This window comes from Balaenoptera musculus, chromosome 14 (assembly GCF_009873245.2).
Source record: "Balaenoptera musculus isolate JJ_BM4_2016_0621 chromosome 14, mBalMus1.pri.v3, whole genome shotgun sequence".
Lineage (NCBI taxonomy): Eukaryota > Metazoa > Chordata > Mammalia > Artiodactyla > Balaenopteridae > Balaenoptera > Balaenoptera musculus.
The window spans coordinates 83,045,216-83,073,205 of NC_045798.1; the positions used below are offsets into that span (position 1 = coordinate 83,045,216).

The 27,990-nt window shown below is 37.8% G+C and overlaps 1 protein-coding gene across 3 annotated transcripts in view; it reads right to left on the bottom strand.

Moving 5' to 3' along the window:
• RTTN (rotatin) overlaps positions 1-27,990 on the bottom strand; it is a 136,128-nt gene that overhangs the window by 100,978 nt on the left and 7,160 nt on the right. For 2 of the 3 annotated variants that reach the window (XM_036823798.1, XM_036823797.1), the window contains exons 6-13: positions 27,871-27,985; positions 26,760-26,910; positions 23,254-23,419; positions 20,829-21,010; positions 18,458-18,573; positions 7,061-7,231; positions 1,451-1,663; positions 123-235 (exon numbers count right to left, since the gene is read on the bottom strand). In XM_036823798.1, the coding sequence (XP_036679693.1) occupies positions 123-235; positions 1,451-1,663; positions 7,061-7,231; positions 18,458-18,573; positions 20,829-21,010; positions 23,254-23,419; positions 26,760-26,910; positions 27,871-27,985 (1,227 nt within the window). The remainder of the gene's footprint in view (positions 1-122; positions 236-1,450; positions 1,664-7,060; positions 7,232-18,457; positions 18,574-20,828; positions 21,011-23,253; positions 23,420-26,759; positions 26,911-27,870; positions 27,986-27,990) is intronic. The other variant, XM_036823799.1, reaches the window with a different exon arrangement.

Sequence of the window (27,990 nt, forward strand, 5' to 3'; positions counted from 1 at the left end):
AAATTTAAGACCAGTTTCATTTTCATTGCTCCTAAACTTACACACACACACACACACACACACACACACACACACACACACACCCTATAATAATATAATCACGTTAAGAAAGAAAATATTACATCTTTGAACAAATGCAGATGATTTCCTTTATTAGGGGGAAATGCTGATGATAGGAAAAGCTATGTAAGGCTTGATCTGCCAGCTCCACTAATTCTAAGAGATTCTTCTCTCCCTAAAAAAAGAAGAGAATGGAACAGTAAATGTCAAGGTCATGTACAATAAAATTCTCAACAGCTAACAAAGCAGCTTCAAGAAATTAGATCGTCCAGAGGCCCTGAGACTGTTCACATTTGCTTAAGTCAACCTGCTCAACAAGCAAACCAAAAACGTCAGCCTAGGAGCAAAAATGTGGGGAAAATGCCTAACTCAACGCCACTTAAGACTTTATATTATTTACCTCTGAGTGGCATGGTTCTTTAACTGCTCAGTTGTGGCCTTATCCCCCTACTAACTGCAGCTCAAGGCAGGACTCATGTATTTTAAGATCCACCTCCCACTTCTAACATCCTGACTGGTTCTAGGGAAAATAGAGAATGATCAATATGTGTGTGATTAACTGACCATGCAGAATGCCACAGAAATAATTCAACTAAAAGGCAGTTCAAAATTCTATCACGGAGGAGACAAGATACAGTGGAATAAAGATGTGGGGGGAAAAATAAAAATAAACAATAGTGAGTAAATAGGAAAATTTAAAATATGAGGTTCAAAAAAACTCCACTGTAGGGGCCAAACAGAATAAAATTTTGCTCCTGATTTTTCAAGATCTTCAGGACCCATTTTGGTATTTTCAAACAGTAAACAACTATTGTAGTCAATGTCTATTTTAAGACTCATTAACCCCTTAATTGATAACATACTAAATAATATCCTAAAAGGGATAAATAACAAATACATAATTATTGCTATAACATGGTATCAAAAGTCATCCTACTACCTTACAATCTAGTTCATGGCTTTATTTAATAAAAAAAATCAGGCTCTTTCTGTGAATAAATAAAGGTCTATAAAATATTAAGGGAAAAAAATGTGTCTACAAATAAGCACTAAAATGGCCCTTATAATTCTGTTTACATCAATTGTCACTCTGTTCACCCACAGTAAGCCACTTCAAAGAGGAACTCACTAATAAAGATATTGATAATAATTATTGTTTTTTAAAAACCACTGGTCTCATGAATATATACCATTCATTAATCTAAATCTTCATTTTACTTTTATATAAATCATACCCTTACTTTAATCTTATAATTGGGCCATTCAGTAATAATGGATCCCACCCCTAAGAATTCAATTGTTAAATGTCCATCAATTTGGAAACTATAGGTTAAATTTTCTAAATATTTTATCAAAGGAATTTTAAAGAGATATTAACAAAACATTTTACCTCCTTCCCAACATCAGACAGGAAGTTACAGGTACACTCAAGTGAATAAACAGCCTCTGCAGTTCGTTTATAAATACTGTAGTTTTCAGAATTCAGCTGTTCCAAATAGGCCACAACAGCTTCATGAATATTTGGATATTCCAAAGAAACAGGCATGTCCAAAGAAACTAGAAATAATGCTGCTGACATAGGCTCTGGTAAAAAGTGGCTTGCCTAGATAAATTAAAAAAAAAAAAAAATTTAACCATTTTTAGATAAATATAGTAAACTATAATATTAATGTAGTTCAACTTTTTTAGTAATTCTCTATCACAAAGTCTATGCTTTTCCAAAGAAAATTCTATTCCCCAACACATCATTTATCTACACCTTTGTTCATTGCAATTTTTATCTGCCCAAAATATCCCAAGTCCAAATTTCAACTCCTTCCCAAAGTCTGGGATTCAGGATACCTCCTCTTCCCCACATCAACACCCAGAACTGCTCTCCCTCTGGGCCCACACCTCATTTATGCCTCTGCTACTGAACTGAAGGCACCAGGCCTTTTTCTCTAAGTTTTTCGTGCAGGTGCACACAAATCTCCAGAAAAATGCAATAAACCCCTGAGGATATAGCCCAGGGCTTATTAACTACATATTGAATAACACTAAATCAAGTACAGCTATAGACGGATTCGAACAAAAATTAATTTTTACTTGGTTTTGTTTGTGTTTTAGAGGGGAAAGGAGAAATTCAACGTATTTAAAATAGTTCTAGAACACTCACAAAAGACTGACCTTTAATTAGTATAAAATGAAGGGGCCCAAATGAAATAGTGTATGTTTTATAACTTAAATCAATTGATTTAAGACTAAAAAAACCCTTTGCTAGGTTTTGTTTCTTTTAATGATTCTAGCTTTGCGATAGGATTTTATGTATCAATTAAGAAAATGAAAAGGCCTGAAAATTCAATGTTCAGAGAAAACCATTTGGCAGGGTTCACTACTATGGCTGATATGCTGCCTTTATTAAAGTAGGTTTGGTCATAATTTTTTCATGGATAACCTATTTTAAGGATAATCATTAACTGCCTGAAAGTCTAAGAGCTAAATCTGCTAAACAATGCTTTTTTTTTTTTTTTTAGAATTACTGTTCTTTGGGTTTTTTTAAATTTATTTATTTATTTTTGGCTGCATTAGGTTTTCTTTGCTGCACGTGGGCTTTCTTTAGTTGCATCGAGCAGGGGCTACTCTTCGTTGCGGTGCACAGGCTTCTCATTGCGGTGGCTTCTCTTGCTGCGGAGCACGGGCTCTAGGCACGTGGGTTTCAGTAGTTGTGGCACGTGGGCTCAGCAGTTGTGGCACACGGGCTTAGCTGCTCCGCGGCATGTGGGATCCTCCCAGACCAGGGCTCGAACCATGTCCCCTTCATTGGCAGGCGGATTCTTAACCACTGTGCCACCAGGGAAGCCCTAAATAATGCTTTTAAATGAAATACAGTTGCCAAATGAATATCAAAAGCTAAAGGAATCAACATTTTAGGTTACTAAGCATAAAAAAAAAACAACTATTAAGACAGCAGCTATTATAAAGTCTAGAGAAATTTCCTTATTCTGTAAACAACTCTCCTAGCGGGGAAAAAAGAGAGAGCGAGAAACTAAATTACTTAGTCACGAATTATTTGCTCACTCAGCAAATACTCACTGGGCCCCTACCGTATGCCAGGCACCATTCCAGGTCATGGGGACACAGCAGGAAATAAAACAGAACCTCTGCCCTCACGAAGTTAACACTCCAGTGGAGAAAGCACAGAGTAAACCATACTTGTCCAGTGTGGCTAGGAGTGCTAAGAAAATTTTTAAAACAGGGGATAGGAAAGATGGAGAAGAATAGAGAAGTGACAGGAGGTGGAAGCAGAGGAAGGCCTCTCTGATAAGGTAACATCTAAGCAGAGAACTGGAGGAGTGGATACCTGAGGGAAAAGCACTCATAGAAGAGGGAACAGCAAGTACAGAGGCTCGGACACAGAGTATATTTGACAGCAAGGAGGCCACTGGAGCTTGTGCTGAGGGATGGAGTCAGGGGGCAGTGGTGCCAGATCAGGTAAGGCCTTGGGTCATTATAAGGACTTGTCCTCAGAAGGAGCATTGGAAGGTTTCGAGCAAGCCTCAGGATGAGTCTGGAGAGAACAGATGGAAAAGAGCAAGGGCGGAAGCTGAGAGACCAAGGAGGAGGTCACTGCAATAATCCAGGCACGACAGGATGGCGGCTTAACTCAGGGAGCAGCGGTGGGAGTGGGGAGAAGTGTTCAGGTTCTGGAGAGACGTTCAAAGGAGAAGTAGCACATTTTGCTCAGGGATTGGATCTAAGTGTGTGTGAAAGACAGGAATCAAGGATGACTCTAAGGTTTTTTCCTGATCAACAATCAACTAGAATGAAGGTGCCATTTACTGAGCTAGGGAAGACCAGAGGAAGAACACATTTGTGCAGGGAAGTAAGGTTTGGGGCATGTTCAGTCGGAGATATCAACTGTCAAGTGAAGATGTCAAAAAGGATATTGGATATATACATATGAGTTTGTGGTTCAGGTGACACGTGTTGCCTGAAAATATAAGTTTGGGAGGTGCCCGCAGATAGATGGCACTTACAGACCAAAATGGGATGATATCTCATGAGGGCCATGGCCAGTCCTGGGGTTCCATCCCTTTAAGAGGTTAGGAAGATAGAGAGGAATTAGCAAAGGAGACTCAGTGAGTTGGGCTCTGCGCTAAGATAGTAAATCCTAGTGGATCTAACTCCAAAGGCACTGTGTTTTAGTTTAAAAGAGCTCTCTCTGACTCTAGGCAGAAAAATAAGAATAGCTGATGTGAGGATGAAATAAGCACTGGGCAGAGTGTCTGGCATATCACACTCAATAAGTATTAATTTCCTTTCTTTCCTCTTTTCACCCCATCATTAAGGAATTCTGACATTTTCACTCTGCATACCTACATCTGAAACTCCTCTCAGCAACTCAGAGCACCAAGGTAAGGTCATACGTTTAATCCTTGCATGGCCAATGGACCCATCACAGTTTACACCCCAGACTGAAGACGGTGGTCCTACATATATAAGCATTAGTCACATGTCAGTTGGGACTAAAAGTGACGATATTTCGGTGGAAAGCCATTACCAGTATTAGATAAAGAGTCAACATCGTCATCTCGTGTGTGCTGGAGGAGGAGGGGTATAATACTGTTTTCTCTAAGCCCTGCCACTCAGAGCAGCCAGGGCATTATCCTGGCCTGGCTTGTCAGAAGCACGGATTCTCAGGCCCTACCCAGACCTTACGGACCAGAATATGCAAGATCTGATTAACAGGATCTCTGGTGGTCTGGTTGCACACTACACTTCGAGAAATGCTGCTCTGAATCAATCAGCTACACCCAATTATTAGATTTTATATACCTCACTAAAAAGGTCAAAAATCTTGTGGTATAAATTCTTCCTTACCTTCAGTCTGCTTGGCTGAGAAAGGGTCACAGGGGTTCCTAGGATGCTCTGGGATCTTGTTTCTGGCACAGGGCCAGTATTTTTAGCTCTTATTTCCCAGATGGTTCCCCCATATGAAGTTAACTTCATTTGTCTTACCAATTTGATTTACCCAACCAGAACACTTTTAATTTTAATTTATAACATTGGTAATAACATTTACCGATGCATCATTTTAACCTATACCTGGGTATTCTCCAAATTCATTTAAAATCAGCAATTATCAATTTCAGGAAAGGTCTTCAAGGGCATTTTATCAAAACATTCAAATTCAGGAAATCGCTACATAGATTCATACTATATCATTTTCCAACTTTAAAATTACATTATTTGGTAAGTGGCAACTCAAATATTTAAAAGCCACTTTTAAGGTAGAAAGTTTCAGAGTCCAAATTCCACTTCAATTTTTGGCGGGCTAGCAACAGGCAGAGGGCAGCATAACCTTGTATTTACATAAACTGAAGGAGAGATTGAACAGCAATGGAAGAGCATGTTTGTTTAGATCTCACTTTAAAGTTCTTAGTTAATCAATCAAAGCAATTATAACCATCTATAAGCTGATACCTTAATTACAATCTCTTCAATGACCCCACTTACTGTTCTAATGAAGTTCCAAGCTACATATCTAAAAGAGCTCCCCAAAATTACAGATACTGATTTGCCTTCAAAAACAAAACCAAAAAATAGCCACCTTAAAAAAAAAGACATGGAGAGTTGGCTTTACATTATTCTAACACGTAAGTCAAATAAAATAAATTATTGACTTCTATTTTGATTCCTGCCCAAATAAGCATATAGATGAAAAAAACTCTATAATCAAAAAAGCAATAAATAAGCTCTATGGTACAACTGACAAGTAACTTTTCCAAAAATACCTCAACCTATACATAGATTGATCATTTGTAATACTTAATAACAAGTTATTGTAGCACTACTAATTTTTCAGTTATATAACATTATCATGTAAAGTTGAGACACCTATATTTTAAATGCAATTCCAGTCTTATATGACTGAAATTCTTCAATTTATAATGTTTATGCCTTGGAAAATTATCACTCTTTAACACAGAGTGTTATTCAGAAACATAACAATTAATAAAAAAGTTAAAATTTAAATTAGCAGAAATGTTATTCTCCCTAAAGGAAAATACTATATTTAAAATTTAATGTTCTATTCTTATTTTTCCAGATGACCTGATACTATATTGCATATATTACATATGTGTTATTAAAAAATGGAGTTTAGACTACATGCTCTGCAGAATTCTAGGGAGCAAAAGGGCAAGTGGCTATAACAAAGGACAACAAAAGGCACAGGAAATGGTTCTTGAGCTTCAGTAATTTTTCCCATACCTTCAGTTAAGCACAATGCCACACCTTTCTTTTTGCAATAAGTACACTACACAACACTTGCATATGAGTCATTTGAGATATTTTTACCACCAACGTTCAAATTCAGAGATATAACCTCCACTTTAAAGCACAGTCAATAAGATGATTTAAAAGAAATGTTTACACCTATTAAAATCACCTTTAACATACAGTCACATAATGGAATAGTATTTTGCAATAAAAATTAAACAACTGCTACAAGCAACAACAACAATGAATCTCAAAAAAAAAAAATCTTGAGCAATTACATACTTCATATGTCTATTTATATAAACCTCAAAAACAGAAAAACCCCTCTATGGTGACAGAAGTCAGAAAGGAGTTTAGCTTGCAGGGGTGGGGACAGGAGAGGGTAAGCGACAGGAAGCCGCCTTGAAAGGCTAGTCATTTTCTACTTCATGTTTTGGGGGGTGGTCACTTTCTAAACACAGATATATTCACTTAGTAAAAATGCACTGAACTGTGCACCTTTCTAAACATATTACACCACAGTTTTTAAAAGTTATCTTTAAAAATTAGTATTTTTTTCTATCAATTGATTTGTCAAAACTAATCAAAAAAAAAAACTAATAAAAAATGTTAGCCATTTCTCAATTTCTGCATTTCCAATATAATCTTTGTACATCGTGAAATGATCAGAAGGAATTTACAACAGGATAGTGATTGTAACACCCAGTAAACTACAAATAAGCCACGCTACCTGCCTTACCTTTTCAACAGGGAGAAGCGTCTGCAGCAGTCGGACTGCAAACAGCGAAATGCTGACAAAGGCCATCCTGTGGTGCACCAGCACCGCCTCTGGTTGTTCCAAACTGATGTTGCTTTTATGGTAGCACATGCTGTCTCCAAGTGACCCCAACACCATGAGCAGTTTCTTTTTCTGCAAACATTTAAACACAAAACAGAAGAAAACAATCAATTGTAGGGGCCAATATAGAAATGTCATGGAGAACAATATAAAATGTTATCATTAAATAATATAAATGTATTCCTCTCTATAAGAATAACCAATACATGCTGAGATACTTTTAACGGTAGGAAAGAATGATAAGTATACCTAAATTTTTTAAACAGCTAACAATTTTTTAAGTATTTAATATGATGAATTCAACTAATAATAAATAAAAATAAACAAAATACAAAAACTTAATGAACCATTAGTTCCTCCTAGTTTCTAGTGCTTAATTGTTCCAACTTTGAACACTACATGTAAATCTCTCATCCAATATTTATTGGACTTAGTGTATGCTTAACACAGTGACAGGTATATGGGTGGAAAATGCATTAGTTCAAGAGACATGATCCCTGCCCTCAAAGTGATCCCAAAGTTACTAAAGAAATGAAACAGGGAAAGTCAAATAATTAAAAAACAATGAAATATTAAATTGTATAATCTCTCTCTTCAGGTAATAAGGTTGTTTCAGAGCAAATGTTCCACCATCATAAATTTCTAGATACCTTACTACTTAAATAGAAGTTATATCTTTTAAATTGAAAGGTATGCATAAAACATGAAAACTAAAATACAGTAGACTAACTGGCAAGTCATAACAACATAGACCAAAATATATCCTAGATATGTTGACATGACCCTATAAACTAGCTGCTGAAAGGACAGTATCAGAAAAGGGGTAGAACAAAAAAAGCACTGGAGTTCTCACTCTCAACTTTCCAAGGAAAATATATGAAAATTAAAATGAGAAATTACCTGTAAACTAAAGACAAAAATATAATGTATGTCAGAAATTTTTTAATTCAAGGATAAATAAACAGGAAATAAAACTAAAAGATATGGGGCCTATAAAAGTTACATAAAGTATCAAAGCCACAATAGATACACTTCACATCCATTAGGATGGACATTATCAAAAATAATAGGAAATAACAAACGTTGACAAGGATGTGGAGAAACTGGAGCACCTGTACACTGCTGGTGGAAATGTAAAAGGTTCAGTCACTGTGGAAATAGTATGGCAGTTCCTCAAAACATTAAACATAGAATTACCATATGATCCAGCAATGTCACTTCTGAGTATATGCCCAAAAGTATTGAAAGCAGGGATTTCAAACACTTATTTGTACACAAATGTTCACAGCAACATTATTCACAACAGCCAAAAGGTAGAAATGTGTCTACCAACATATGAATGGATAAACAATATGCAGTAGATGGTATACATACAATGAAATATTCAGCCTTAAAAAGGAATGGTATTTTGACACATGCTACAACAAGATAACTCTTGAAAACATTATGTTAAGTAAAATAAGCCAGATACAAAAAGACAAGTACTGTATGATACCTCTCATATGAGGTACCTAAAATATACAAACTAATAAAGAAAGAAGGTAGAATAGTGGTTATCAGGGACTGGGGGAAGGGGAGAGCGGGGAGTTACTGTTTAGTGGGTGTGGAGTTTCACTCTGAGATGATGAAAAAGTTTTGGAGACAGATAATGGTGACAATTGTACAACAATGTGAATGTGCCTAATGCCACTGAATTATACACTCAAAAAGAGTTAAACGGTAAATTTTATGTTATGTATATTTTACAAAATTTTAAAAATTATATAAAGGAGTAAACATTTTTTTGTTACTTACATGGATCATTTGAAAAATTTAAAGATAAACACAAATAAAATTAAAACTATGATACTTTCCAAATCACTACAGAAGTAAAAGGAAGATAAAATAATCTATAGAGTAAAAAAGAAAAAGGAAACAAAAGAGATAGCAAAACTCCTGCATGAAGACCAAGTATAATAACTGTACTAAAAAAGGTTAAATTTCCCTGTAAGTGAAATATGATTTCAACTGAAGTAAAAATCAAAAATAATCTACACATACAAAAAAGACATTATCTTTGTACAAAAAAGGTTAAAAATTAATGTAGTGAGAAAAATCTCAAATAAACAATCTAACCTTACACCCAAAGGTACTAGAGAAAGAAGTACAAACAAAACCCAAAGTTAGTAGAAGGAAAGAAATCATAAAGATCAGAGGAGAAATAAATGAAATAGAAACAAAGAAAACAATAGCAAAGATCAATAAAACTAAAAGCTGGTTCTTTGAGAAGATAAACAAAATTGATAAAATTAGCCACACTCATCAAGAAAACGAGGGACAGGACTCAAATGAATAAAATCAGAAATGAAAAAGGAGAAGTTACAACAGAAACCGCAGAAATACAAAGCATGCTAAGAGACTACTACAAGCAATTCTATGCCAATAAAATGGACAACCTGGAAGAAATGAACAAATTCTTAGAAAGGTATAACCTTCCAAGACTGAACCAGAAAAAATAGAAAATATGAACAGACCAATCACAAGTAATGAAATTGAAACCGTGATTAAAAATCTTCCAACAAACAAAAAGTCCAGGACCAGATGGCTTCACAGGTGAATTCTATCAAACATTTAGAGAAGACCTAACACCGATCCTTCTCAAACTCTTCCAAAAAATTCCAGAGGAAGGAACACTCCCAAACTCATTCTATGAGGCCACCATCACCCTGATACCCAAACCAGACAAAGATACTACAAAAAAAGAAAATTACAGACCAACAGCACTGATGAATATAGATGCAAAAATCCTCAACAAAATACTAGCAAACAGAATCCAACACATTAAAAGGATCATACACCATGATCAAGTGGGATTTATCCCAGGGATGCAAAGATTCTTCAATATATGCAAATCAATCAATGTGATACACCATATTAACAAATTGAAGAATAAAAACCATATGATCATCTCAATAGATGTAGGAAAAGCTTCTGACAAAATCAACACCCATTTATGATAAAAACTCTCCAGAAAGGGGGCATGGAGGGAACCTACCTCAAAATAATAAAGAACATATACGACAAACCCACAGCAAACATCACCCTCAATGGTGAAAAACTGAAAGCATTTCCTCGAAGATCAGGAATAAGACAAGGATGTCCATGCTCGCCACTATTATTCAACATAGTTTTGGAAGTCCTAGCCACAGCAATCAGAGAAGAAAAAGAAATAAAAGGAATACAAATTGGAAAAGAAGAAGTAAAACTGTCACTGTCTGCAGGTGTCATGATACTGTACATAGAGAATCCTAAAGATGCTACCAGAAAACTACTAGAGCTAATCAACGAATTTGGTAAAGTTGCAGGATACAAAATTAATGCACAGAAATCTCTGGCATTCCTATACTAATGATGAAAAATGTGAAAGCTAAATTAAGGAAACAATCCCATTCACCATTGCAACAAAAAGAATAAAATACCTAGGAATAAACCCATCTAAGGAGGTAAAAGACTTGTACTCAGAGAACTATAAGACACTGATGAAAGAAATTAAAGATGACACAAACAGATGGAGAGATATACCATGTTCTTGGATTGGAAGAATCAACACTGTGAAAATGACTATACAACCAGAAGCAATCTACAGATTCAGTGCAATCCCTATCAAACTACCAATGGCATTTTTCACAGAACTAGAACAAAAAATTTCACAATTTGTATGGAAACACAAAAGATCCCGAATAGCCAAAGCAATCTTGAGAAAGAAAAACGGAGCTGGAGGAATCAGACTCTCTGACTTCAGACTATACTACAAAGCTACAGTAATCAAGCAAATACGGTACTGGCACAGAAATATAGATCAAAGGAACAGGATAGAAAGTCCAGAGATAAACCCACGCACCTATGGTCAACTAATCTATGACAAAGGAGGCAAGGATATAAAATGGAGAAAAGACAGTCTCTTCAATAAGTGTTGCTGGGAAAACTGGACAGCTACATGTAAAAGAATGAAATTAGAACACTCCCTAACACCATACACAAAAATAAACTCAAAATGGATTAAAGACCTAAATGTAAGGCTGGACACTAGAAAAGTCTTAGAGAAAAACATAGGAAGAACACTCTTTGACATAAATCACAGAAAGATCTTTTTTGATCCACCTCCTAGAGTAATGGAAATAAAAACAAAAAAAAACAAATGGGACCTAATGAAACTTACAAGCTTTTGCAAAGCAAAGGAAACTACGAACAAGATGAAAAGACAACCCTCAGAATGGGAGAAAATATTTGCAAACGAATCAACAGACAAAGGATTAATCTCTAAAATACATAAACAGCTCAAGTAGCTCAATATTAAAAAAACAAACAACCCAATCCAAAAATGGGCAGAAGACCTAAACAGACATTTCTCCAGAGAAGATATACAGATTGCCAACAAACACATGAAAGGATGCTCAACATCACTAATCATTAGGGAAATGCAAATCAAAACTACAATGAGGTATCACCTCACACCAGTCAGAATGGCCATCATCAAAAAATCTACAAACAGTAAATGCTGGAGAGGGTGTGGAGAAAAGGGAACCCTCTTGCACTGTTGGTGGGAATGTAAATTGATACAACCACTATGGAGAACAGAATGGAGGTCTCTTAAAAAACTAAATATAGAATGACCATATGACCCAGCAATCTCACTACTGGGCATATACCCAGAGAAAATCATAATTCAAAAAGACACATGCACCCTAATGTTCATTGCAGTACTGTTTACAATAGCCAGGTCATGGAAGCAACCTAAATGCCCATCGACAGATGAATGGATAAAGAAGATGTGGTACATATATACAATGGAATATTACTCAGCCAGAAAAAGTAACGAAATTGGGTCATTTGTCGAGATGTGGATGGATCTAGAGACTGTCATACAGAGTGAAGTAAGTCAGAAAGAGAAAAACAAATATCGTTATGTTAGCGCATATATGTGGAACCTAGAAAAATGGTACAGATGAACTGGTTTGCAGGGCAGAAATAGAGACACAGATGTAGAGAACAAACGTATGGACACCAAGGGGGGAAGTGGCGGGGTGGTGGTGGTGGTGGGATGAATTGGGAGATTGGGATTGATGTGTATACACTGATGTGTATAAAATTGATGACTAATAAGGACCTGCTGTATAAAAAAAAATACATAAAATAAAATTCAAAAATTCAAAAGAAAACTAGTGTAGTGAAATATGAACAAAAATGTATGAAATATAAATAATGAATTATTTAGAACAAAATAACTTAGATAAATTAGGTAATTTTCTATTGATGAAATGCATAATAGAGAGTAAAGACCCAACATGAATGAGTCATTGTGGTCTGAATAACATAAATATCAAGCAAAACCTGAAGTTGGATTTAAAGGTTTTAACTCAGTCTTTTTTACGTTAATTAATAAATTAAACAGATATAAACTTTGAACATTTCAAAGACTACAACTCCTCGAGTTTCCGAGGAACACTGACTAAAACTAGCCATTTACTTAATCACAAAAAACAGTCAATGTATATTTAAGACTATGTTCTTTGAGCCCACGGATATAAAACTAAAAGTTAAAAATTTCAACCAAACGTAGGGCCACCCTCACAAAATTAAAATAGAAAAATTTAATAGCACTTATATTAATAACCAATGGTATAGAGAAAACAAATTAGAAGCACAGTGACAGTCTTATTACATGGACAGGCAATTCTTCCACCCGGTGCTTCTCCATTAGAATACTTTTTTACATCTACAAACAACCTATCTCTGTTATTCAAGACTAACTTTGACAATTTACAATTTAAATCAATGAACATATTTAAGACCTCAGTATTGCAAGGCTTTTTGTAAAAATCTATTTACTTGTGAAATTGTTTCAAATAACCTTGCTAATTCTAATGATGAATTGACGTACTTCTCAAAATAGTATAAAAAGGAAGTATTAAATACTATAAGAATCAGTCTTGCAGCTTTTACTATTTCCAACACTTCTTCCAAGCCAAAAAAAAAAAAAAAAAAAAAAAGTGTTTTGTTTTTAATGTTTTAAGAAAAGAAAGGATTTTAAAACAATACTATCTGGTCCACAGTTTTAATTTGCTGGGCTAATGATACTTAAACAGCTGTAAAGTAGTTGATGCAGAAAAAAAAAAGAGCCAGTTTTCAGAGGATAGTCAAAGTTTTTACAAAATTACAGACTTAAAATATCAGATGAGCAAAATATTCTAAATATTCCCAATAGAACAGAATTTATAGTGCAAACACAATTTCTCCACTATCTGCACAACATAAAACAGGTTTTGGATTCTGCAAAGCATCTGAAATAAGTGACTCTCCCCCATATGTTCCCAGCCTCACACTCCCCACTCCCCTTCCACAAGGCAGCCAATTACTGTTCTGCATGCAAGTCTCACCAGGCACTTCTGTGTTTAAGAGCAAGCTCGTCCTGCCTTCAGAATGACAGCCAAACTACCAGAATGACAGCCAAACTACTCAGCACCTCGTCAAAAGCCTGCTGTGAGCAGACCCCACCTGAACCCTCCAGCCTCTCTCCCACCACACCCACCTCACATTTTATGCTCTGGTTGTCTGCATTCCTCCCAATAGCCCTACCCTTGACCACCAATCAGCACTATTCATTCCTCCCCATCATTCTCTTCCCCTCTGCCAGACAAAAAGCCCTACCTTTACTTTCTTAGCCAAATCGTATTCGTAATTTAAACTCAGCTCAGTCATGATTTACAAAAAGCCCTCCCTGAGATTCTTGGCTGGGTGTGTTTTCAAAGCACCCTTGGCACATGAGAAGATACTCAACATTACTAGTCAGAGAAATGCAAATCAGAACAACAGTGAGATATCACCTCACACCTATCAGAATGGCTATCAACAAAAAGACCACTAATACAAATGTTGACAAGGATGTGGAGAAAAGGGGTCCCCTGTACACTGTTGGTGGGAATGTAAATCGATGCAGCCGCCATAGAAAAAAGCATCAATATTCCTCAAAAAAACTAAAAAGAGAATTACTGTATAATCCAACAATTCCACTCCTGGGTTTATATTCAAAAAAAATGAAAACACCAATTCAAAGACACGTGCCCCCCAATGTTTATAGCAGCTCTATTTACAATAGCCAGGACATGGAAACAATCTAAGTGACCATTGACAGATGAATGGATAAAGAAGATGTGGCACATATGTACACAAACACACACACACATATACATACAATGGAATATTAGTCAGCCATAAAAAAGAATGAAATCTTGCCAATTGTGACAACACAGATGGACCCAGAATGTATTATGGTAAGTGAAATAAGGCAGATAGAGAAAGACAAAAACCGTATGATTTCACTTACATTTGGAATCTAAAAAACAAAACAAATGAACAAACTTAACAAAACAGAAACAGACTCATAGACACAGAGAACGAACAGGTAGCTGCCAGAGGGGAAGGGGGGGGGGGAATGAGTGAAATAGGTGAGAGAGATTAAGAGGTACAAACTGCAAATTTCAAAATAAATGAGTCATGGGGATGAAATGTACAGCATGGGGAATACAGTCAATTTTTTATCTATCTCCCACAAGAGTGAAAAGAATTGCTGCTTATTCATCTTGCACCCCCAGGGCCCAGGGTCGACTAAAAAATTATTCACAACCTAAAAGTTGAGAGTTATGTTTTATTCGGTGGGAATTTTTAGGACTTCAAGCCCGGGAGGCCGCATCTCCAGTAACCCTGAGAGAACTGCTCCGAGGGGCGGTCGAGGTGGGGATGCATGGGAGTTCTGTAACAAAGGGCAGGTAGTCTGCATGTCAAAAGGTTCCTGCTGATTAAAGAAAACCAGATATCTCAAGTTACGGAATTTAGCGCTTTTCTGTGTATGGGAAGATGCAAGAGTCTGGGCTCACTGAAATCACTGCAGTCTGATGGCTGCTAGATGGCAGGTATTCTTTTCCTTCCTGAGTTCCCTCAGGGCTCACCGGCGCACCATCGGAGGTGGCTGCAATCGCTGATGACTGTGACATCCTTTGTTTACTGATATGGCAGGCAGTATTCCGTTTATCACTAGCATATAATAAGCAATCAAAGAATGTTTGGTGAACTAAAATACCTGTCTCTGGCCTGGCGGCAGTAGCAGGAAAAGCATATGCTAATTAGAGATCCCACTCAGCCAATTATAAATTCACAATCTGGTTCAATTACCCTTCTTGAGCCCTTACTGGATACCAAGCCCTTCTCTCTAGAAACTTTCATAATCCTCTCAACTTCACTTGAACTTCAACCAGCAATTCTTCCAACACGCCTGGAAATCTAAGTTACCAGCTCACAGCAGGTCAGACGGGAATTTAGAAGGAATGAGTCATAAAGAAGGAGAAAAGACTGCTTTTCGTGACATTGAGTGACAGCAGTGACAGAAAGAAGAAAGGCAAAAAACGAACAGAAAACAGCCCCAAGAGTCTGGGGTTATCTGGCATGAGGAAAAGAGCCTTACTCCCGTGAACCTAACTTACCATGTGAATAAGGGAAAAAACTAACTTAATTTCATAGGTAAGCAAAAAAGGGATGACATACTTCAGGTCATCCTAACTTTCACAAGTGCTTACCAAAAAAATTTTTTATTTTAACAAAATATAATTTCAGTGAAAATATTTTTTCTTTTATTTACTTCAAGTGAAATAAAAATATTCAATTTATGGAGAAAAAATTTCTTTGACTATGCTTACATAAACTGAGTTATGGAATTCCAGACATGAATGCTATTAGCACTATTTGGAAAGATCTACGGAATTGATTACATATCTACAGGCATTTAATTACTGAATTGGTCAACATTTATTACTTTGTTCCTTTAATGACACGACAAAAATATACTTCTGCCTTCTGTGTAAACCTCACAAAAGTAGGGACATTAAGGAATTCTACTTAATTGTCTGCTTCTATTAATATATAGCCCAAAGGGATGAGATTTTTCCTAGGAAGCATTTATTCTTTTAAATAAGTAAGTCGAATATAATTTCCAGCAGTACTATTTAACATTTCTAACATACCAATTGGCACTTGCACAACAGATTTAACCTTTAAAGTAAAAATAATTCATTGAATCATAAAAGATCAGCAGCCAAAAGTTAAAAATGAATGACTAACTTTTACAGATAAATGTTCTGGCCAAGAAACTTGAGCTATTTTAAGAAGCAACTGATAAAACATTCTTCACACTTCTCAAGGAAAACTCACTTGTTGAAAACCTTCAATATGTGAAAATCTTCTAAAAGTACTACAGAATAATATGATAACCTTAAGGACTAACGAAAAACTAAGATTAAGAACTATTATCCCTATTTTATAAATAAATTGTAGGACTTGAAACAATATATTACACCTACTGTAAAATGTTTCAGTTGTGTTTCTTTTCAAAAGATTTGTGTAGATAAAAAAAATTGGGGGAGGGCTTCCCTGGTGGCGCAGGGGTTAAGAATCCACCTGCCAATGCAGGGGACACGGGTTCAAGCCCTGGTCCGGGAAGATCCCACATGCCGCGGAGCAACTAAGCCCGTGCGCCACAACTACTGAGCCTGTGCTCTAGAGCCCGCAAACCACAACTACTGAAGCCCATGTGCCACAACTACTGAAGCTTGCACGCCTAGAGCCCGTGCTCTGCAACAAGAGAAGCCACCGCAATGAGAAGCCCGCACACCACAACGAAGAGTAGCCCCCCCTCGCCACAACTAGAGAAAGCCCGTGCACAGCAACGAAGACCCAATGCAGCCAAAAATAAATTAATTAATTTTTAAAAATGCACATTACTCATTTCACATAATTTTTGTTAGCAATTATGTCTATCCATATGTTTATTGAGTGAATAAATACACAACGAAGCACTCGCAGCCTGTAAAAAAGAATGAAGATCTCCACATATGAACGTGGAATAATCTCCTTGCCTACATTTACATCCATCCATCTATCCAGGATGCATTCTTTTCTCTTCCAGTTTTATTGAGATATAGTTAACATATAGTACCGTATAAGTTTAAAGTGCAGAGCTTAATGATTTGACTTACATACATCATGAAATGATGACTACGTTAAGTTTGGTGAACATCCATTATCTCATATAGAAACAAAATTAGAGAAATAGAAAAAAAGTTTTCTTTCCTTGTGATGAGACCCTCAGGATTTACCCTCTTAGCAATTTTCATACATAACACACAGCAGTTGTGCATTACATCCTAGTACTTATTCATCTTAAAACTGGAAATCTGTACCTTTGATCACCTTCATTCAATTCCCCCTCTCCCCACTTCCCACCTCTGTTAATCACAAATCTGATCCTTTTTTTCTCTGAGTTCGTTTCTTTGCTTGTTTTTGAAGAATAACTGACTTACACAACATAGTGATTCAATATTTCTATACATAATGGTCACAACAGTAAGTCTAATTACTATACAGGATTTACTCTTACGTTGTAAAAACAAGGTATGAAACTGTATATGATATACCACCTTTTATGTAAGATGTGAGAGGGGGAATAAGAATCTATGTACTTATTTTCTTACATTTGCAAAAACTAAAATAAAAATGGAAAAAATAAACTAGAAAACAGGATGGCTGGGAGACATCCCTGAGTTACATTTTTATGAAGAGAAAACAATTCCCAAAAATGAAAACAAATGGAAACAAAAATCTAACTGTATACTGAATTGGTAACAGAGAAAATAATTCTTTTGAGTGACTTTAAGGCACAGAATTTTGCCTTTATATACTTAGTGAGATTTAGTCTAAGTCAAAAAGAACTGCAAGAAAATCTTGAACTTTATTAGTTATTGACCACAGTGATACTAATACTGCTGCTGTGAAATTACTTACTTTTATGCTGAAGGTTAAAACTAATAAGCAATTATGTTGATGTTGCTAAGAATCTATGAAGGACAATAAAGTCCAAGCAAAGAAATACAAGTTTAAACTCAGAAGTAGCAGTCTGAATTCATGAGCTTTTTTTAAATACAGATTTCCTAGTTCTATTACTGAAGGGAAAGAATGATATCACTGTAACTGCAAGCAGCCCTAATAGCCTGTTTCTGGTCTTGATATACATTTCCTCCATTAAAAGTAACCAGAATCTCTGGAGAAATGGCCTATTCCAGACTATGCACAAAATAAGCCTGGGATCTATTGCGTCTAAAACAAAGAAAGTTTTCAAAGACTAATGAGACAATGAAACCAGCTTAAAAGGACCAAGATAAAATAAAATACTAATATTATTACCCACATCCCAAGGAAAACCTTGATTCTCACCATATCTATAGCAAAAAGACTGCTGTCATCCCAGATATCTGCTGAAATCGCTTCACCAATAAGTACCATATCCTCTGCAAGCAATTCCAGAACTCTTATTATCATTTGTCTACTACCTAGGAATACAAATAGGAGAGAGAGAGAAGAAAAAAAAGTTAATTCAAATAAAGCTGAATATCATATTTCTCAATCCTCTGATTAGCTAATGCTCCCAAATTCCTATTTCTCTTTTTATTTTTATTTTTTGATGTTTTTAGAATTGTTTAAAAGAGACGAATAGGGAAGTCACAATATACAATCACCATTAGACTTCTGTTTCGATCATAACACTATTTAACTACAAAAAATCAAATGTGCTCATAAGTGGGAAAGATACTCAGGAAGAGTATAACAATAATCTAACTAAAAGCACTGTGAGATAGATTAAAATAACTTTTCAGATTCAGAGACCATCCATGTTACATGTAATAGGTGACAAAGCACAGGTTTAGTTGAGAAGATGCAGTCTAATAAATTTCCCACTTAGGACTAGAAGGCTTAAGCCTTGTCATGAATTAGTAGTTTCCTACACAGGAGTTGCCTGGGAAACCTACACTCACCTTAAACTCTAAAAACATTCCGGAGGAAACTGTGCTGTCAGAGTCACACCCACCTGAGCAATCTCCCTTCTCCACAGAGATAGAATAACAAAGGAATTCCACCACCCATAATTCCAAGTAAGGTGAATGTTCAATCAAGACTTTCCTGTCCCACATACCAAAGGTCAATTTCTAAGGAATAAAAGTAAAACAAACTACCAGAGCATAAGGGTCTAGATTAATTGTTTCATGAGAACAGCTGGAGCAAATTCTCTTAGAAATCTCTTACGACACTGAACAAATGCAAATTATGCAATAATTTTCCACAAAAGGGCAAGAGAACATTTAGAAAATTTTATGTACCATGATACAGCTCTATAATTATCAATCTGACTTTTTACAGCAAATTAAGAAAAGGTTAAATGCAAAATCATTAAATCTAAAACTGTTCTCCTCAGTACACCATGCAGACAAACATATACACTTGATGATGCCGAAGTTCAGATCTTCCTTCATGTCACATTATTAGTACATGAATTAATATGTATTCCTCACTCCTGGAAGCAGAGTTCTTCAGTCAGTGAGAAGTTAAAGTACAGAGTTTTCTTCAGAATAAAAAAAATTGTTAATGTTCCCAAATATACACCTACCTCCTGCCTTCTTCCCTATCACTTCCAAGCAGGCAAAAAATAGCCATAGGACTTAAAGAACCATCAGCATGGGATAGATTTTTTACTCAGCCAGTATAAACCAAAAAAAGCAAAACTTGTTTATCTTGTATTTATATTTTGACAAGTTTATCAACTACTTAAAATGTATATATTTGGAGAATAAAAATCATTATTTATCCCAAACCTTTCTTTACCTTGCAAAATTCATGGACTTTGGTCTCAGAACCGCAGTTCAAGCCTCCGTTCTTCACTGTTTGACTTCGGATAAGTTTCTAAAGCACTCTAAACCTCAGCTTCCTCATTGTAAAACAGGGAGAAAAGCAGTAATCACCACTAAGGGGTGTATGAAACGGGTCGGTGTGAGGCGTGCACAGAATCATGTGCACAGGAGCACATCCGGCAGCCGAGCACGGCAGCTACTCAGTGCGCGGTAACTTGTTTGATTACTAGACTCTGTCGGACATCGGCCATGTCGTTATCCTTCTCATCGCTCTCCACTGAAAGCACAGCTACATCGCAGTGTATACTGCAGTACATCTTTGCAAACTTACCCAGCACATCTGAGAGAAAAGGTAACTCCAGAACGTTTGGGTTTTCTGAGTTTTGTTTTGTTTTTTGAGAAAAAGAAATTACTGCAAAGGTACAAATCCAGTGTTGGGTTTGTTATGGTTTTTAACATGTTTCATAGCTCACGTAAAACTTGAGTAGGAGGAGTGAACAACTGAAAGCAACTCAAACAATTTCTAAAGAGCAAAAGCCAAAGAGTTTTTTATTCTGGTCTATTCATGCCAGTCCATCTTCTCTAACGCACTCCAGTTGCATTGTTTTTTCAGTGCTTACCTTTAAAATAGCCACACACAAATGGAAGTCTGTGCAATAAAAGGCCAGAAATGGAAGGGGATACTCTATCTGAACAGTGCGCCATGGCATCCACGTTTAATTAAGAGATAATAAAGACCTTACTAAGTTCTTAGGAATTTGTACCCCAAAAGATAAGTAAATCCAGATTTTAAAGGTCCTAAGACAGATAGAAAGCAAAAATGAGAAAAATTAGAGTCCTAGAAAATAGACAAAACAAACACAAAGCATACAAAAGGAACTCTGACTTCAAGGGCAACCGACCTGTTCTCAAGAGAGGAACGGCAGACTCCAGGATGGAGACGCAGAGCTGGGGCAGGCTCAGCTGCTGGAACCGCAGCTCTAGCATGTCCTCAGCCTCCAGCTCTGGCAGGTCCAGGTGCACCATGTCCAAAGGGGAAGGGATGGAGACCCTTGAGTTGACATGAGCGTGACTACTACTTCCACTGTAAAGCAGACAAGGATAATAATAAACCTTGAGTATGGAAACAGCCCACAAACAGATTTACTGCATAGCTGCTGCCTGGCATATTAGGAGACTCATACCGTGCCCAATTACATTGCTCCATGAAACAATTCTGGTCAGATTTACAGCAACCTTGACAAATTTATGAGATCAAATTCCATAAAGATGGCTCAAAATTGTAAGTGAAACCAAGAATGCTTTTTTTATACGTTGCTTTTCAAACTGATGTTCTCTGAACGTGTCAGCACTGCTATAGCAGCACTCGACACGAACACTGATAACCCGCCCGCTTCTGAAGGAAAGCAAACAGATTCCTAGCGAAGCTCTTCCGTAACTTACACAGGCAAAACTAAATAGTTCGTACGGTTTCCTAGATTTTCTGTGATTTTCACCAAACGTTCTAAGTAAGCCAATGTTAGCAACTGAAGAATGCTAGAAAATGCCAGAAAAACAGGATGAGAAATGGATTACTTTATTTAGTACAGTCAACATCATATGATTTTGAAAATGTACCCCAAAATGGAACATCCCTTCTTGGCTTTCTTTATAAAAAAAATTTTACCTTGGGTGTAAAGGAGTGGGGTGGGGATAAAAGTGCTATAGAAAGGTTTGGACTTCACATTTACAAAGCACCTCAAAATGTTGACTTTTGATGTTATCCACAATTGAAGCTGAATCACAGAGATGCACTAACACTACTGAACATGTAAAACGCCCAAATTTTAATACATTTTGTCATTTCTTCAATTCCAATATACCAAGCATCCCAAAATATGGAAATGAGCTGGGCTTCTCTCAAACTCTGAAAGGGCCCAGGAGGACGTTCACTCAGGAGTGAAAATCTACAAGCACGTAGCACACTAGATACAGCTCAGAGAATGAGGTAAAGAGAAAAACCATGCCTGATCAACACCAGCTACCTTGTAGGATAAGGAGCACAGGCTCTCGGACCATACTGTCCAAACCCCTGCCCTGCTCTTTACCAACTGTATAAACTGGGGTTTGGCTCCCAGCCTCTCCAAACCTCAGGCTTTTCTATCAAATGATGATAATAATAATACCAATCCTATTATAGGACTGTTATGAGGACGACCACAGGAGGCAGAGCACATGAAGCACTTGACGTAACACCAAACACGCAGCAAGCCTCAGTCAGTGTTAGCCTGGAGCAGCAGTAGCCGTGTCACAAGAAAAAAATCAAGCCAACAGACAAGTGCTGGTCTCACTGAGCATTCAGCAGAATGACGCTAAAGAAAAGACTTAAAAAGAGCTTTTTAAGAGCTTCTCTGGTGACGCAGTGGTTAAGGATCTGCCTGCCAACGCAGGGGACATGGGTTCGAGCCCTGGTCTGAGAAGATCCCACATGCCGCGGAGCAACAAAGCCCGTGCGCCATAACTACTGAAGCCCACGCAACTAGAGCCCGTGCTCCAGAACAAGAGAAGCCACCGCAATGAGAAGCCCGCGCACCACAACAAAAAGTAGCCCCCACTCGCCGCAACTAGAGAAAGCCCACGCACAGCAATGAAGACCCAACACAGCCAAAAATAAATAAAAATAAAATAAATAAATTTTTTAAAACAAGAGGTTTTAAGATGCTTGTAGCCTAAGGATGAGGTAACACACAAATACCATGCCAATCCCTTTAAGAAAACTAGATATATAAAAATCTTTCTTTACACTAACAAATAAAATACCATAAACTGTGCACCTTGAAGGGGACTTTGTTTTATAGATTCTCCAATCATTCCCTTTAATAGTAAACACCAACGCATTTAAATTATGATTAAACTTACAAAAATGGGCTTAAAATGTTATCAAAAAGTATCTAACATTTAAAACTATGCTTTTAAACTAGATCACACTCCATTTGTGGCTGCTAAAAACAATTTAGTGGGTCAGAATCACCATTTTTTTGATGAAATAGAAATGCACTGTGTAACACAGAATGAGAGAACAATTTTGTGAACATGTTGTTTCAGTGGACACACACAGATGCACACGCACACATACACAGAGTATATGTCTGTGTACTGAGTACCGAGTTGCAGTATAATACTTATTTCTTACTGGGGATCATGGTCAAAAAAGTATGAAAGTCACTGGTTTAACACAAGGCCAATACCTGTGTTAATGTTTCAAAGGAAAAGACGAAAGAGCACAACAACAATCTCCCTCTAACACTGAAACACACGCACAAGTTAACCTGGCTTTCCTGCAGTCACCTGGAAGACACGGCGTCCCGATCCTGGCCGTCTCCCCGGGGTCGCTGGCCTGTGTGTCCCACCACAGAAGGCCGAGGGCTGCCGCTTCCTGGAGAAGGATTCTGGGAACGATGAGTGACTCCTGCTTCATGACAATAAGACAGAGAAGAATTTTGGGAAACTGTATCTGGGGGGAAAAAAAAAGAATAAAAGTATTCCTTGGTAGAGACAGATTACTGATTATGTAGTTCTTGTCATTCTTCAGAAAAAAAAAAATTAACAAAATTAAGATAGCAGAAATGCTTCTATGAGGTAAAAGTAAAAGTCAACCTTTTCTGCCATACTCCCTTAGCACATTTAGGTTCATGTCTAATTGACCTGATTACACGGAACCTTTCAGCCAACAGTGTTCACTTACAACATTAGAGACCGAATCATGCACTCTCCCGCTTAAAACCCTCCCAGAGACCCTACCTCAAACCCTGTGCAAAAATTAACTCAAAATGGATCGAAAACCTAAATATGAGTTAAAACCATAAAGCTCTTAGCGGAAAACATACGGGTGGATCCTCACGACCTTGTATTTGGCAATGAATTTTTAGATATGACACCAAAAACACAAACAACCAAAGAAAACAGAGATAAATTGGACTTCAACAAAATTTAAAACTTTCATGCATCAAAGGACATTCACAAGAAAGTAACAACCGGGATTTCCCTGGTGGCCCAGTGGTAAAGAATCTGCCTTACAATGCAGGGGACGCAGGTTCGACCCCTAGTCCAGGAGCTAAGATCCCACATGCCGCGGGGAAACTAAGCCACACGCCACGACTACTGAGCTCGCGCGCCTCAACTAGAGAGCCTGTGTGCCACAAACTACAGAGCCCACGGGCCCTGGAGCCCACGCACCACTGCTAGAGAGAGAAAACCTGCACGCCACAACTGAAGAGAAGCCTGTGCACCACAACAAAAGATCCCGCATGCCTCAACGAAGATCCCGTGTGCCGCGCCGAAGACCTGACACACCCAAAGATAAATAAAGTAAAATAAATAATAGATCTTTAAAAAAAAAAAAAACAAAGTAACAACCTACAGAATGGGAGAAAATATCTGCAAATCATATACCTGATAAGTATTTAGTATCCAGGATATATAAATAACTCCCAAAACTCAACAATGAAAAACAAGAAGTCAACCATCCCAATTTAACAACGGGCAAAAAACTTTAATAGACATTTCTCCAAAGATATACGAATGGCCAGTAAACACATGAAAAGTCACTAGAGAATCACTAGTCATTAGGGAAATGCAAATCAAAATCACAACGAGATACCACCTCACACCTACTAGGAGGACTATGGTTAACAAAAAAGAAAGAAAAAGAAAAAAGTTTTGGCGAGGCTGTGGCGAAACTGGAAGCCTCACACGCTGCTGGTGGGAATGTCAAACGGCGCAGCCGCAGTGGGACACGTTTGGCGGTCCCTCAGAGAGCTAAACGTAGAATCAACGCATGGCCCAGCGGTTCTGCTCTGGTATGCACCCAAAGAATCGATAGCAGAGGCTCGAACGGATATGCCAGCGTTCACTGCAGCATCACTCGTAACAGTCAAAAAGTGGGAACAAGCCCCACGTCCACCAACAGCTGAATACATAAATACAATGTGGTATGTACATACAGTGGAACGTCATTCGGCCGTAAAAATGAAGTTCTGACACGTGCTACAACATAGGTGAACTTTGAAAACATTACGCTAAGTGAGATAAGCCAGATGAATACTGTACAATCCCGCTCTCTGTCTAGGGACCTAGACAGAAAATAGACGAGAGATTACCGGGGGCTGCAGAGGGAAGGGGAAATGGGGAGCGCTGCTTAATGGTTACAGAGCTTCCACTTAGGATGATGACAAAGGTCTGGAAACAGATGATGGTGAGGCTCGCACAATACTGGGAATATACTGACCAAATCCTTACAAAGGTCTGCCAGGGCCATTGCACCCTGGCCCCGGGCCACCTCTCCGACCTCACCCCATTCCCCTCTCTGTACCCCCAGCCCGCTCACTATGCTCCCCTCACACCAGCCTGATTTTCCTTCCTCAAGCGTGTGGCCCTCAGGGCTGAGGCCTCTGACCTCCCTGGAACACTCTCCCTGCCGCTCTTCAAGCAGAGGTCCCTTCCCACCCTTCAGCTCGCCTCCTGTCAGATCCCTTCCCTGACCATCCTATCCAAGAAAGCCGCATCCCCGGTCACATTCTGTCACATCACCCCTCTTATTCCCTTTGAGCACTTCATATCTAAAAACTTGTTTGTTTACTACCTGTCCCAACCTTCTACAATACAAGCTCATAAAGGTGGGGACCTTATCTGTTTTGTTCAGTGTTATACCCCTTAGAGTATCGGTTGGCACAGAGTAGGTGATAAATAAATATTTATTTAATACATGAATAAGTCTTCTGATTTATCCACTATTTTTACCCACATTATAACTCTTTTTCTGATGAAATATGGGGTACCCACAAGCTCTCAAGAATGTTAATGAGGAAACCCCATGCCCCCTGAGGTCTATAATAAAGCTAACATAAAGGATAAATATTCAAGTAGCACAGGATCAGTGAAACTCTCGACAAAATAGGGCTGAACTATGAAGCAGGATGACAAATCACTATAATTTAATATTCGACTTTCAATATATATTGTATTATATAAGTGCATAGAAATCCTAAATTGTAAATGCTAGTTTGACAAGGCCAGCCTAGTACTCTATTTGGCCATTAGGTGGTGCTTTTTCCCTGAAAAGCTATCATATAATATCTGCCTACATCACAAGTTGCATAAAAATAGTTTTCATAGGGCTTCCCTAGTGGCGCAGTGGTTGAGAATCTGTCTGCCAATGCAGGGGACACGGGTTCGAGCCCTGGTCTGGGAAGATCCCACATGCCGCGGAGCAACTAGGCCCGTGAGCCACAACTACTGAGCCTGCGCGTCTGGAGCCTGTGCTCCGTAACAAGAGAGGCCGCGATAGTGAGAGGCCCGTGCACCGCGATGAAGAGTGGCCCCCACTTGCCGCAACTAGAGAAAGCCCTCGCACAGAAATGAAGAACCAACACAGCCAAAAATAAATAATAAATAAATAATAAAAATTTAAAAAAAATAGTTTTCATAAAATACAAATAGGTATTTTTCAAACCAAACAATTTCTTAACACCACATATAACTTGCTAAAATGCCCAAAGTCCCACATGAATAGCTGGACTCAGAATCCTGGTCCTTAGCTCCCAACAACACTCAGCATACGTGGGAGAAAAACACCTTGCAAATGTCTCTTATCAAAAAAAAAGAGGATGGGATCAGGAGTGCTTCTGTCATTCATACAGTTTGTTTTCAAAGATTATAATATGATTACATTTAGGAATGGGGAATTTATGTTGTGAAAATGTATACACAATAACCCTGACAGTAAATATAATGGGGAGTTCTTGGAAGAATCTACAAATACCACCAGTGACCAAGGAATATATAAACATAAATACCTTGTTTACTAGAGAAAAAACTTGGATCTCGGTGAAAGTTAAGTCTGTTTCTTAAATACGTGCACAGCTGCTGCAAGCAGGACACTGATTGCAACGCCAGGCGATGTTTTCCATCTCCTCCAAAGGCCAGTTTCAACAGAGATAAAAGGCTCTGAAATAAAGAAGAGCGATGAAAATGATGGAGGGAACAAAGTGCTCGACTTTCAAAGAAGGATGTGGAGCTTAAGTGAGGTTAAATGAACAGTCAAAGCAATTAAGATAAGGTGCAAATATTAATAAAACATAAGAAACAGAAACAGGCAAAAATGACTTGGCATAATGCAGGAAGATGGGTCAAAGTAAGATAAAATTTAAATACAACAGTCAGCGTTTCTCATATCTGAACTGTTAGTTGAGTACCTATCGTGAAGAACACAGGAATTATTCCCCATTCAGGACATTAAGTTACACAGTACTTTTTAAAAACCACAACAAGCCTTTTACATCTCAAACAACTAAATCATTTTGCATGTTTTAATAATTTACAGCTTTCCCTCTGCTATCACTCACAGCTGGGACAGTATGAAGTAATAGCTGCCACTCACTGGCACCCATCTCAGCCCCGTGACTGCGCAGCAAGGGTACCAAGCCTTACCAGATGCCGTGGACACACCACAATCCCAGCCCGGGATCCCAGGCTCTCTACTGTACACGTATGCAATAAACTGCACTGCAAAGAATCCACCTGCATTGCTCACCTCTGCCACATTTCCACAGCAGCCAGCACCGTGCCTTAGACACCTGGATACCCAAAGTGATGCAGCTCTAACTATTAAGACCGGTCACTGCTGCCCAACCTCAGCTTCCCAGGTCTAGTCTCCCCACGTGATCCACACACGGTAAGCTCAAGGTCGTCCAACTGGACTGCATGTGTCAAATGAGACTACGTCCTATCACGAGAACCACCACCATCTAAGCAAGTTAGAGAGTCAGTGGTCTAAATAACCGAATACTTCATTATTTAAATATGGTAGTGCAAATTTCCTTCTCAAGGACTCCTACTTTGCAAAATGTGTTTCACTGCAAAAAGTTCCCTGTTTCAAAATCTAAAACTATTACAGAGGAAACGCACCTGAACAATTTTTGGCCTTTGAAGGAAAATCTCAGCAGGAAAATCTTGCATGATAACATCTTTCAACAGTTCACAGGTGTTCCAGATTAAAGTGTGGTTACTACTTCTTAAAGAGCTAAA